The sequence below is a fragment of the Centroberyx affinis genome, unplaced genomic scaffold (assembly GCF_046629955.1).
Source record: "Centroberyx affinis isolate AG114_WGS23_722 - 3 ecotype Tasmania unplaced genomic scaffold, CSIRO-AGI_Caff_v1 ptg003268l_1, whole genome shotgun sequence".
Lineage (NCBI taxonomy): Eukaryota > Metazoa > Chordata > Actinopteri > Beryciformes > Berycidae > Centroberyx > Centroberyx affinis.
Window position 1 is genome coordinate 113,226 of NW_027281290.1, and position 12,578 is coordinate 125,803.

The 12,578-nt window shown below is 38.3% G+C and overlaps 1 protein-coding gene across 1 annotated transcript; it reads left to right on the top strand.

Annotated features, from left to right (window-relative positions):
- Nucleotides 1-1,552: 1,552 nt before the first annotated feature.
- Nucleotides 1,553-8,515, top strand: gnl3l (G protein nucleolar 3 like). Its single transcript, XM_071538400.1, has 15 exons — nucleotides 1,553-1,630; nucleotides 1,735-1,778; nucleotides 3,157-3,267; nucleotides 3,362-3,478; nucleotides 3,583-3,666; nucleotides 4,619-4,754; nucleotides 4,901-5,004; nucleotides 5,149-5,293; nucleotides 5,383-5,470; nucleotides 5,555-5,732; nucleotides 5,822-5,964; nucleotides 6,059-6,195; nucleotides 7,435-7,601; nucleotides 7,730-7,904; nucleotides 8,413-8,515. Exons 1-15 carry the CDS (start codon nucleotides 1,618-1,620, stop codon nucleotides 8,481-8,483), a joined length of 1,713 nt encoding a protein of 570 aa, XP_071394501.1. The 5' UTR covers nucleotides 1,553-1,617; the 3' UTR covers nucleotides 8,484-8,515.
- The last annotated feature ends 4,063 nt before the right edge of the window (nucleotides 8,516-12,578 follow it).

The window sequence follows — 12,578 nt, forward strand, 5'->3', positions numbered from 1 at the left end:
AATTATCATGATGACAGTTTGTAGCTGGGAATGACACAATGTGCAGGGACAGTGACAAAAGCGATTATGTCAATTCTGTGAAACCATCAATTTGCCATTGTCTTTTTTCATTGAATCTAGTTTTCTTGCAAATAGAAAAGAATGTTTTTGAGATGTAAATAAATATGTGAAGCAAACTGAAAATGTTGCCAAGTCTTCCATTCAATGCTTTTTATTACTACTGGTAATTGTTGCCTATAAAATATAATATAATATAATATAATATAATATAATATAATATAATATAATATAATATAATATAATACCATATAATATAATATAATATAATATAATATAATATAATATAATATAATAGATACTATGCAACAATGGATGAGATATAAATTATCTCAACCTACAGAATAATCACCTTTCCTCATGATTTGCTTGTCATTGTTAATGTTGTTGTTGTTGCTGATTGAGAGACATTACAGCCATATAGTAATGAAACCTTGTTATGTTATTGTTGCATTTTGTTTATGGCATTTTGGTCACCAGCAAAATGGAAAACGCTTTCTAAATCAGAGCTCTCATGATGTATTGTCAGGTTTAAACCAGGACAAGGATCAAGTCATTTCACCTAAAGCTGAGAAACACTACAAGCACTGCTTATTCAAGGAGGATTAACCTCAAACTTAAGTCATGAACTCCTCTCTATCTGATTGTTTGGTTGTTTGCATGCAGAGGTAAGAAGTAGAGACACAGATGGGTGTGGATAGGTGCGTGAATATGTGTGCTTGTGTCATGTGTTTAAGCTTTGTGTTGTCAGTGTACTGGAAATGACACATCCATTTTATTAAGGCATCCCCCAACTGGTAACGGTGGTAAACAATGCCAAATACTGGTAATCCATCTTCACTGCACCACTGGCCAAGAGCAAAAGAGGGAAACGACCAGGAGACAAAACATGAATATAAAGTGGGTAAAAAACTTAGATGTTAATACAAGCATGTAGCCTATTTTTATTGTATCATAGTAAAATTGTCTGCAAAAATGACCTGTGACTTGACCATTGTTGACTGGTCGTCAGAAATGATAAAGGGGCTTGGAAAATGCTGTGTTTTCAGAAAGAATGGAGATGGAATAAAGAAACAGTCTTCCTTCACTTACACCAACAGTAAAAACCTAAAAGCTAAGAGATACAAAAATGCTGTTGATTATCACAAAAATGCCAAACTGCCATTAGCATGCAGCTGTCATAAGGAATAAAATATAAGCTTAAAGTGTCCTCTGTCAGTCCGAGTGTTATATGAATAGTATTATTACCATCATCTGCAACCATTATCAAGCATTATTTCAAGATTTACACATGTTATTGTTTCACAATTTAAATGCCCTTTTCCTTCAAATATAATTTGATTATATGGTTCTTACAGATTACAGTTACCAATTTTTGAATTGTTGAATAATCATAATGAAATCCCCAGACTCCAGTTTGGGAAGCACTTTCTAGTGGCCAAAATCTGTGCATACTTTTATTTTGAAATATAGCCGGATGTTGTGGGTGACGTCATTCTGTGCACATGTCCGCCCTCTTGCCACACACGTGAAGTCAGAGAGGAAGACTTGGGTGAAGTTATGTCAAAAGCCAGTACGTAGATATAAATTAACATTGTTTTATCAGGTTGACTAATTCCATTCAGTTGTTAACTCGCAACATAATTGATTATTTAAAATGTCTCTTGCATTTTACAGAGCAAAAACGAGCGAAACGTCTCGGCTTCCTTGGAAAATTCAAGGTAAGCGTCTACCCGGCTAATGTTAGCTGTGGCTAATCGAACTGCTTTTCAATGTGTTATTGCAGCCAAAACGTTTAATGTCAGGCATGTCAAGCTGTCCATGGCAAATTGACACACAGTAAATAGTTATAAGTTGTTGTGGCTTGTTGGACTCTCCGCTCCACTGGCTCCGACTGCTCTGCTACCCGCTAACAGCCAAGAGCTCCTACATGGAAATGTTAGTATTCCAGTTTTATCGACTTAATAGTCTCCTCACTATATAATTTCCTTCACACTTGTCAGTTTTCTACCCTTTAATTTCAAAGTTAAAAGTCACAGGAAGATGAATTCGTTCCAGATAAACAATAATGAATGTTAGATAGCCAGCACTTCAGTATGTCTTATTACACACTTGATTATCTTGATGCTGGTTGTAATGTGTGACATAGGCTACAAAAATGTTACAAGGCTACACAAATACGCCTGCTGTAGCTTAGTGACTGAATAGCATATTGACAAGCTGTAGCTAAATACTTATATATCTAGGCCTCTACAACAACCCCCATGTTAAAGTTTAACCTACTTTTTTATAAACAAATACTTCTTTGCTATAGTCAATAGGGGCTGGATGCAGGTGATGGTTTTTATAGAGAGTCAGTTCTGCAGTCTGGCATCCCTGTATGTCCTGACTGAAGCTATCCTCTTCTCTGGGTAGTAAGTCATTCAGTTATGATTACAGAGTATCGGACACGTCTTGTAAACAAATCACTCTCCCCTCAGCTCTCAAGCCAGCCTTCACTCACCATGCTCAGGTGTAGAGTTTGCATGAAGAGCTTCACTGTCTGTGCAGGTCTATATAAACCAAATAACAACTGCAGGGTACTGATGGAAACTACAAAACAGGCCAAATGGGTATGACATTGTTTGAATGATCTAAAGCCTAGTAGAAACATTTTGAAAGATGGAAGAGTCATGACAAAATCCACGTTGGCCACAGATTTAACAAAGAGTTTATAACTGCTGTCCTCATGGTAAAAAAAAAAACTCAGGTACTATATTTCTGTGATACTAGGTTTTGCTATGTGTATTTATTCATAAATTAGATTTAATTAATTACTAAAAAATGTTTTGAGACTGGACTTCTGCTCCACTTTGGCTTCTGTGAAAAATGCTCTTATTTACTTTACAAACCCTCAGTGACTTCATCGTAAGCTCGCCCAGTGTGCGTAGCATGTTAAGCTTATTGGGTTGGGTTGTACTGATTTTTAATGAATTAAATTCTTGTGAAAACTTGGATTTCCCTTGCCAATTGGATAGAGTGTGCAAGGTCTAGGTTTTATAAATTTTGAGGAAAAGAGAGATGTTTTACAATATACATTGCATGTTTTCCCCTCTAAAGGCTAAAGATGGGCAAAAGAGTGATGCCTCCGGACGGGCAAAGAATACAGAACTGTCATCTGCACGACATGTCAAGGACCGCAGAAAGCCAGAGGAAATCAGGAAGCAAAGGGTGATTTATCAGAAGTCTTGCATGTCATCACTGTATTAAATGTAAAATAAGTTGGTGTTAAACTACCTTTTCAATCCACATCTTTCATAATCAGCTCCAGGACCTCCAAGAAAAGCAGCGAATCTCAAGAGAACGAGAGCTGATGAAGAGGAGGAATTTGCACAGCTTTCAGAATGACATCCTACAGCGACAGAGAGAGTTTGAACAGAGGGTAAATAGCAGCCCGTTCAATGGAAATAGACTGAAATAGAATTAATGCATGCTATCTACTTAACTGCAATAGCGATGTCTTTGTTTTCTTCTCTCTGTTTACAGGAGACAGAGATGCAGAGTTTAGAGAAGCATGTCAATTTTGAAAATGAGAATTCAAGAAAGGCATATTATAGAGAATTCAAAAAGGTAGGCAACTATTCAATATATTTCTTCCTTGTAGGAGGCACTTCACACTGAACTTCGTACACACAATTTTCCTCTGAGCTGTCTCCTTTATAACATCATCAAAGCAGATGTTTTTACAATTTGTGTAAACAGGGTGGATGACACGATGCTCCAGACATGGAGTGACATGGGTTAAGACTTACCCAGGTCAACCCTTTAACATTGTGTATTTCCTAGCTCACTAGTCTGGAGTGACAGTTATATACACATAGGGCTTGTCCTGGTATTTTGCATAGAGGATATATTGACTCAATATTGACTCAAATATTGACTCAGTAGCCAAATACTATTAATACTGGCAGAGGGATGCCCTTAAATTGTTATTATATTATATTATATTATATTATATTATATTATATTATATTATATTATATTATTTTATTTTATATTATATTATTTTATTTTATATTATATTATATTATATTATATTATATCACAGGTGTATTTAGTTTATAAGGTTCACATGGCACCACAGAACTAGGAAAATATTTTCAGTCATCTCACACAGTATGCAATGTACAAATAGAACAATCATTACGAAACACTCAGACAAGAATCACACTGTGATTTAAGAGCTTTGCTGTGTGTCTTGCCCTGTAGAAGTATCTGAAATACACAGAGCTACATACAATAGTTAAATGTTACTTATAGTAGCATAAATCAGTACACTTCCTTTGATAACTATTTACTTTGCCTGATGAATAAAAGCTGAATGCAGTGACAGCCCACACACACATACACAATAGTTGCATTGCGTTTCTTGAGCTTGTACAGATTTTCTCTGTTTTCAGCCTTTCTCTTATCAGCCTTCTCATAACTGTCTTAAATGGCTGCCTTTCTCCATATCATAGGAACTGATGGAATAGGGTAGAGTGCATATTTGAATGTGCGCTAACTATTTTCTTTGTTTAAGGTTGTGGAGGCCTCGGATGTGATTTTGGAGGTTTTGGATGCACGTGACCCTCTTGGCTGCAGATGTCCTCAGGTGGAGCAGGCAGTCATCCAGAGTGGAACCAACAAGAAGATTGTTTTAGTGCTCAATAAAATTGGTAGGTTGACTGAAAAAATTCATAAGGCATGTGATTTGTGAATTGTCAGTCTTCATTTGTGTTACTTTGATTGCACAACAAAGTAGTTATTGGTGGAAGTTATTTTGATTCATCACATCAAATTATTGATTTCCCTTTGTTTATAGATCTGGTATCAAAGGAAATTGTGGAGAAATGGATCAAGTATCTGCGCAATGAGTTTCCTACTGTGGCTTTTAAAGCTTCTACTCAGCTGCAGAACAAGAACTTGGTATGCAGTTAATCATTTCTATTTTTATCATCGGAGGGTGTGATAAAAGCTGTAGAATAATATCCGTATGCTAGGTGCATTCCACACCAGAAACATTCCACATAAACTATAAACAAAATCTTCTGTGTCCCCTGCTATGAGCAGAAACGCAGTAATGTCCCAGTGACACAAGCCACCACAGAGCTCCTCAGTAGCAGTGCTTGTGTTGGAGCAGACTGCCTGATGAAACTGCTCGGCAACTACTGTCGCAACCTGGACATAAAGACAGCCATCACTGTAGGTGTTGTAGGTAAGCACCAGATCCAGTCACATGCCAGATTGTTGCTCTATAAAAAACAAGCTTGTCCATAGTAATCACTGCCCACTCCTGTTTTGTAGGTTTTCCTAATGTGGGAAAGAGTAGTTTGATCAACAGTCTGAAACGGGCCCGAGCGTGCAATGTGGGAGCCACTCCTGGTGTTACAAAGTAAGTATAAATTGTCGACACTGCACTACCGTTAAGGCCTGCTTGCTTTCTCCCTGTGTTACTGATGCCTCTGCTGTGTTTCAGGTGCCTTCAGGAGGTGCATTTGGACAAACACATAAAGCTTCTAGATTGCCCTGGTATTGTCATGGCAACATCAACGACTGATGCTGCAATGATCCTCCGTAACTGTGTGAAAATCGAACAGCTTGTAGATCCCCTTCCTCCTGTTGAAGCCATTCTCCGACGCTGCAATAAAGCACAGGTACGCAATGTCTTCTTCTTGATCCTTTGGTAGATGGCTTGATCATGTAACTCGCACATTGTTGTGACCGATTTTTGTTGCACGCACAGATCATGGAGCACTACGGCGTTCCAGACTTCCACACGGCTCTGGAGTTCTTGGCATTGCTCGCTCGGCGTCAAGGCAAGCTAAGGAAGGGAGGACTGCCTGATACTGACAAAGCAGCAAAGAGTGTCTTAATGGACTGGACAGGGTTGGTGAAATACAGGAATTTGTCAACTTTGGAACTGAGAGATCCTCCACTGTCGTCCATCACAATCTAATTCCATGCATGTTTTATCATACAGGGGAAGGATCAGCTACTTTACACACCCTCCAGAGATACACACTCTCCCCACCCATGTCAGTGCTGAGATTGTTACAGAGATGGGCAAAGCTTTTGACTGGGATGAACTGGAGAAGGGAAATCAGGAGGTTCTTGCAGGTAGGTTAACAGTTTTTTAACCGTAACACTAACCCTAACCGATACTTAATTGACAGGAGACAAGATGTGACTGCATACCATGAGCTTGGATTTGAGCTCATCCAGTTGCAAGTGTTTGATGTGTATTAATAGGCAGAAGCCCCCAAAACACACATCTTGAAAGCCAGATGATTTTGTGATTTCCTTTCCATGACATGAGATAATTTGGCCATGCTTCTCCAATAGAAGGCTTGGAATATGGCGGGCCTAAAGAAGACCCAATGTTTCAGTCATGTCAGCTTTGGAGGATTATCTTCTAAATTGTTCCTGTGAGTGCTGCTAGTTAAACGGAAAGTCAGCAGCTGGTGATAGCTTTGCTGATTCAGCCATAGTATCTGTCAAAGCAGAATTGGAGGGCATAAATGCACTAAAAGAAGAAAAAGTTGCTGCATTGAAAGCTTTTGTTGGGGGAGATGTTTTCAATGTACTCTTTAATGATTGGATCCTTTAAGAACTTGATTCATCTGCCGTCTACATTGGTGCTCAAGACACAATTCATTTTTTCCTAAAGTAAGAGTATCAAGTTCAACAGACCTGTGAGGTAGGGGGCCTCGGGAATACAGGAGACTCTATGGGAATGATTCTGGCCAGAGAATCATGGAGAGGATCACGTGGCTTGGCTTTATTTTCACTTGGAAGGTTACAGGTATTTCTCTGTATAAGTGCAGGATGTGTGTGTGTGGTCTGAAAATAAGGCAAATAAATATATTACAAAGTGGTCTACATTATTTAGTAATAAACCAACAATAATAATTCTATTACTGCACTAGTTAGGAAATCAATCTACCAACTCTAATATGACAGGCATATTACAGGGTTAATAAGCTGAAATACAAATAAAAGTGAAAGACAATTATGTCTACACAAGCATAAACTCAATCCAACTGCAGTGTTAGCCATAGACATAGACACATGTAAAAGCAACTGCCAATTAACCAAATCAATTAAGCAGACATGGCGTTGCCGACAGAAGCCTCGTTAAAATGTTGAAATCTAAACTGTCAGTATCTCCACAAATACAAACATTCCTGAAAACTATGAGCATTAAAACAACATGTGAAAGGACTTACATGGTCTGGACTTACAAAATCATCTGTCTCGCAAAATGACAGGACCCCAAAAGAAGCACTAATTATGTAAAAGTTAGATTATGCTATTCTCAGTGTAAATCTGCAAAAAATGGCTGTATTTCTGTTTCAGAGTCATCTTGTCCTGATGTCCAAATGGGATTCTGCATGGAAACGACTGGGATGACACAAGGTGGCCTTGGTGAATCCCCTTGTGACTTGGAAACTGAAGGGGGCTCCCTGGAAGAGCCAGAGTTAAAAGATGAAACTGAATCTATGGAGGATGACCCGGACGCAGAGGTGTGAGAGAGTGCAGTCTTTGCAACTTCAGTGGTTATCAAACAATTTTCTGTCCTTAGCTTTTGTTCAAAAGTTTGCAAAGCTGTCTACATACAACTCTCCCTCTTTATCTATCCCGCACAAAACAGTTTGGACCAATGACAGTGGAGATAAAATCTCAGAAGTCAAAGACTGGTGCTTCTGCAGATGATGCTGCATCCAGGAGTCCAGATTTGAAGGATATCCTGAATGTAGACCCTCTGAATCAGGGCCAGGCGCTCCTGGCTGCCAGCAAGAAAAGGAAAAAGCAACAGAAAAGAGCCGGTTTGTATAAAAGTCTCAGTCTCTAATACATGGTGTATGATCCTTTTTATTGCTATTTTCAGGTTCTGAATATGAAGAGGTAGAATTCAGTTTCATTAAATTCATAATACATCACTTACTATAAAGTATGGTGGAGGCCCTAATCAACCAAGCTATTTCACATTGTGGCCTCTGTCTTCACACAGCACAGGCACATCTGACAGACTGGAAGGTGGAAAATAGTAGAATTAACGTGGCTGTCTGTGCCTTAAGAGATGCAGCCTAATGCAAAAGATACTTGATAGGTGCAATCAGTCCTTTGACTGTGGAATATATGGCTATTGAAGTTATAGCTAATGGTCGAAAGACAAGTGTATCAGCATCTGATCACACCCACAGCCAAAACACACATACTCAAGCACACACTTCTATTATCAGTAATGTCAGGATTGTTGTACTTGTTACTTGAAGTTCTATAATTATGTAATTGGAATTGATTGTTTATTTTTCCTTGTTCTTTCCTTTGCAGACAAAATTGCCACCAAACTCTCAGACACCTTGACATCTGCAATGAACTTCACATTTTCAGATAGCGGATGAAAATAAAAATAAAAGATATATATGTAAAGAAATGTTTGTCTTTATTGGATTTATTTTGTATCTTCGCAAGCACAGCTCTTAAATCTTATAAAATATGAATTGACTATAACCATTTATTCTTGATTCTTGATTTTTTCGTTTTTTGTTTTGAATATCCTTTTTTTAATTCTCTTAGGAGTACAATTTTGAATGCTTACAAGGAAACAGTGCATAGGTTACGTGCACACCTGCAAGTATTCTGCCTTGATAAATATTACTCTTTCTATACCACCATCATTATCGTGCATAGCCACTCATTAACATAAAGATACACCCCTTATGCATTATGGTAACAACCTTCCGTTGAAATGCTGGCAAAAGGTCACTGTCTCCCTAAAACTTAAATGGTGCTGTTTATGAATGGAAAAAGTATATTTGATTGTCTTTTTTGGTGGTCTTATTAATTCTCCTTTCCATCCACTGGTGCTGTGCCTAAGCATGATCAGAGCTGTGTGTAAATTGACACACATTCGCAAGCATTATGGAGGACCAAAATAGTCACAATTAAATAAATATGTCAGTGAAATAAATAATTACATAAATACATACATAAATGCTCCCCCTTTAATTCAAAAATTATTAAATAATATTATTTCATAATTATTGTTTTAATAATTGCATGACTATATTAAATTGTATTTTTATTTCAAAAAAAAGTTTTTTATTTTTCAAATGGCTTTTATTTTCAATTACACGATAGTATTCTGAATTACATTTTTCAAAGTGGTTCTTTTATTTCCCTTTTTCTTTTTTCATTGCTCCTCTTTTTATTTCATAGTAACACTTCATTTCATAATGTCACTTTACATAATGTCTCAGCCATCTGTCAGTCAAAGTGAATGGGGCGGGATCTATTTGCTGATTGGATAATCCTTTGCAATCGATTATTTTTCCTGGCTCTGAGGCTGGTCTTGCCCCATGGGCCAAATGACGTTAAAAAAAAGTCATAATATTACGAGAATAAAGTGGTAATTTTGAGAAAAAAGTAAGAAAAATAAATTAGAATTTATTAATTTATTATATATAATTTAGAATATATTAATATATTATCAGCACCTGGATAAGGACCTGACACCGCGGGAGAGAAGAGGAGCAGTTCACTTCCCCACAGAATCCCAACAGCTGCTAACAGCTCCCAGCACTTCAGCTACACTCAGCTAACAGGTAATTCTGGGGAAATTGTTTGCTAACTCTAGCTATGTTGCATGCATTCCTACCTATGATTCCTACTATGGATGTCAATTTTGGGTAATTTTTCTTGGCCCAACATCTGTCATCAACCCTCATTATTAACAGTTAACTAGGGAGATTATTAGGCTACTTCCTAGCTCTATTGAGTGCATTGATTATTGTATTGATTAATACCTTCTACCATGACAGATGTTACTGTCTTCTACCACAATTCCGTTCTATTCTACTACAATTCTAGTATTTTTACTGTAGCTCTACTGTCATATAGTATGACTCCACTGATGTTGACCTGGTTTCTTCTGTGTGTATGTGTGAGTGTGCAGTGAGCTAGAGGTTTTTTGTGAAACCTCCTGGAGATCTGTCCTCTCTGTCCTGTCTGTCTGAGGAGCCCAGACCCGGACCGAAGCCCCCAGTCTGAGCATAGCAGAGTGCTGGGAGCTCCTGTTCTTCTCCAGCAGAGCCTGATGGAGCAGGTAGGAAGAGAGACCAGAGCCCTGTAGGCTTTGTGGAACCGATTAATTCAACATTGATTTGTTAGACTAACTCAAGTCAGGAATTTCATAGTAATCCTTGTTTTTTTCAATGTGACCATGGCATCTCTCTGTGAAGTTCTCAAGACTATTCTTGGTGAAACTACTTGCTTAAGCCTTCGTTCATATTTAGTGAACTGAGAGTTGCCTGTGTGTTTTACCTTACATCTCAAACCAATGAATGGAAATCACAATCAAAACAAAACATTTAATTTATGCATTGACTTACCTGCTATAGGTAAAATCACTGATCTCCTGGTAAGTGAATGTCCACTGGCTGCAGCAAGGATCCTGTCCATGTGTGTGACTTCTAGCCTACTGCCTGGTGTACAAACCAATCATGGGACATTTGGCATCTGTCAAATTCAGCAAGCCACCTAGGTTTAGGCTAGTTGCTGTGGAATGCTGAGTCTCGAAACATTTTGAAGCAGTTTACCTGATTGCTAGTTTGTTTACCTGGCCTCTGTCAAAAGTCCAGCTAGTTTCAACTTTTTTAACAGACAGATAACAGATATTTTCACGCACTGATCTCTATCAATCCATGCCATCCAGCAACGCACAGGTCTCACCGAAGTACATTCATAACTAGTAATTTTAATGTAGTACAAATGCACATGTGAATGCCACCATATTCGTAAACAGTCCATGGGTGTAAAGAGCGCGTACCGTAACTAGGCGCCGCAGTGCGCACTGGGCACAAACAGCCCGGCTGCCTCTGACTTGAGTCCAGTTGGATCCGTGGAGCTAGTGGATTTTCTAATAAACCATCTTCCATATTAAACTCTTAACTACCTGTGTTATATGTGCTGCCTTGGAATGAGAGGATGTTAAAGTTTACTGTTACTTTAGTGTGCCACCTTTGGCTTAGGATCTTTTTAGAACTGCCTGTGGGATGAAACCTTTCTTAGCTTTCATGTGCAAACTGGGAGAAGAGCTTCATTTTTGTAGCAAAACACAGTGATCAGGTTAATTAACACATTAAATACTACACAACTTGTTGGGAGCCAATATATGAAAATAATCTCTGTGTCTCGGTGCATAAATCTACCATGTGCGCTTGCTAACGCTTTAGCATACAGTATGTTAAAGGACAACTCCAGTGTGATTTGAGGTTTTGCTAATTTTTGACATTTTACATCCCTTTAATGTTGACTGTTTTTACATGCATGTGCCACAATTAAAGATATTTTAAAATCAGTTTTGCCATGGCTCATTCACTCCCATTCAATTCCAAATGGCACAGAAAACAACTCTGGAGACTTAATTTAGTCAGTAAAGGTAATCCATCACTGTGAACAAGAGGCTGCCAATCGTGTTTTGCTTCAGAACGATAATATCAGGCTATAAACTTTTACATTCTTAAAGAAGTTCCGTTCACCGTTTCATATTAGTGTTCAGGAATACTGCAAGAGGTAAGACGAGACAGACTTACCACTTTTTCTACTTGAAAACAAATATACCGCTTCCAGGTCATTACATGTCCGATTTCTGCATTTTCCACTCCAAAATAAAACTTTTAACCACTAGAACACAACAACTGTAACAACTTAAATCTGGAGTCAATCGGATGTAGGTTTTGGTCGGTCAGTCGGTCGGTCGGTCGGTCACATGCAACACATGCGATGAGTCATATTTTGGGCTCAAACATATGGGAGAGTCCTACACTTTTATTTTAACACAATACATTCTTAAAACACAAAATGTTTTATGGTTTAGTACAATAGCCTCACTTTGGGAGGGACCATGCCTCCATGCAGAACATTTCAAGATCCTTGATATTCTTAGGTTTGCGCTTGTGGACTGCCCTCTTCAATTCAGACCGCAAATTTTCACTAGGGTTCTGGAGACAAGATGGCCATTGCAAAACATCGATTTTGTGTTCCCACGACCATTTCTGTGATGGTTTGGGGTCGTTGTCTGGTTGAAAGGTCCTTCCACGGCCAAGTCTCAACCTCCTGGCAGAGGCAACCAGGTTTTGGGCTAAAATATCCTGATACTTAGTGGAATTCATTATGCCATCGATCTTAACAAGATCTGGACCACAGCAGTAAAACACTATATTTCCTTCACCATATTTCACTGTGGGCATCCGGTGCTTTTCCTTGTATGCAGTCGTCTTTTGTCGCCAAACATGCGGATGGTGTGCATGGCCAAAAAGTTCCATTTTGGTCTCATCTGACCACAACACACAATTTCAATTGTAGTTCCAGTGATGCTTGGCAATGTTCAGGCTATGCTAAGTTTGAAAGGAGGATTTTATTTGCAACATGAATATTCATGTAAAGAATACAAAATAGGGATTTCTGTGCACTCCTACCACTGACAATTGTTTTCA

Coding starts and splice junctions, on each gene's coding strand:
- gnl3l (XM_071538400.1), top strand. Junction 5,733..5,821: donor GACGCTGCAATAAAGCACAG/GTACGCAATGTC, acceptor TTGCACGCACAG/ATCATGGAGCACTACGGCGT. Junction 7,602..7,729: donor AGGATGACCCGGACGCAGAG/GTGTGAGAGAGT, acceptor CGCACAAAACAG/TTTGGACCAATGACAGTGGA.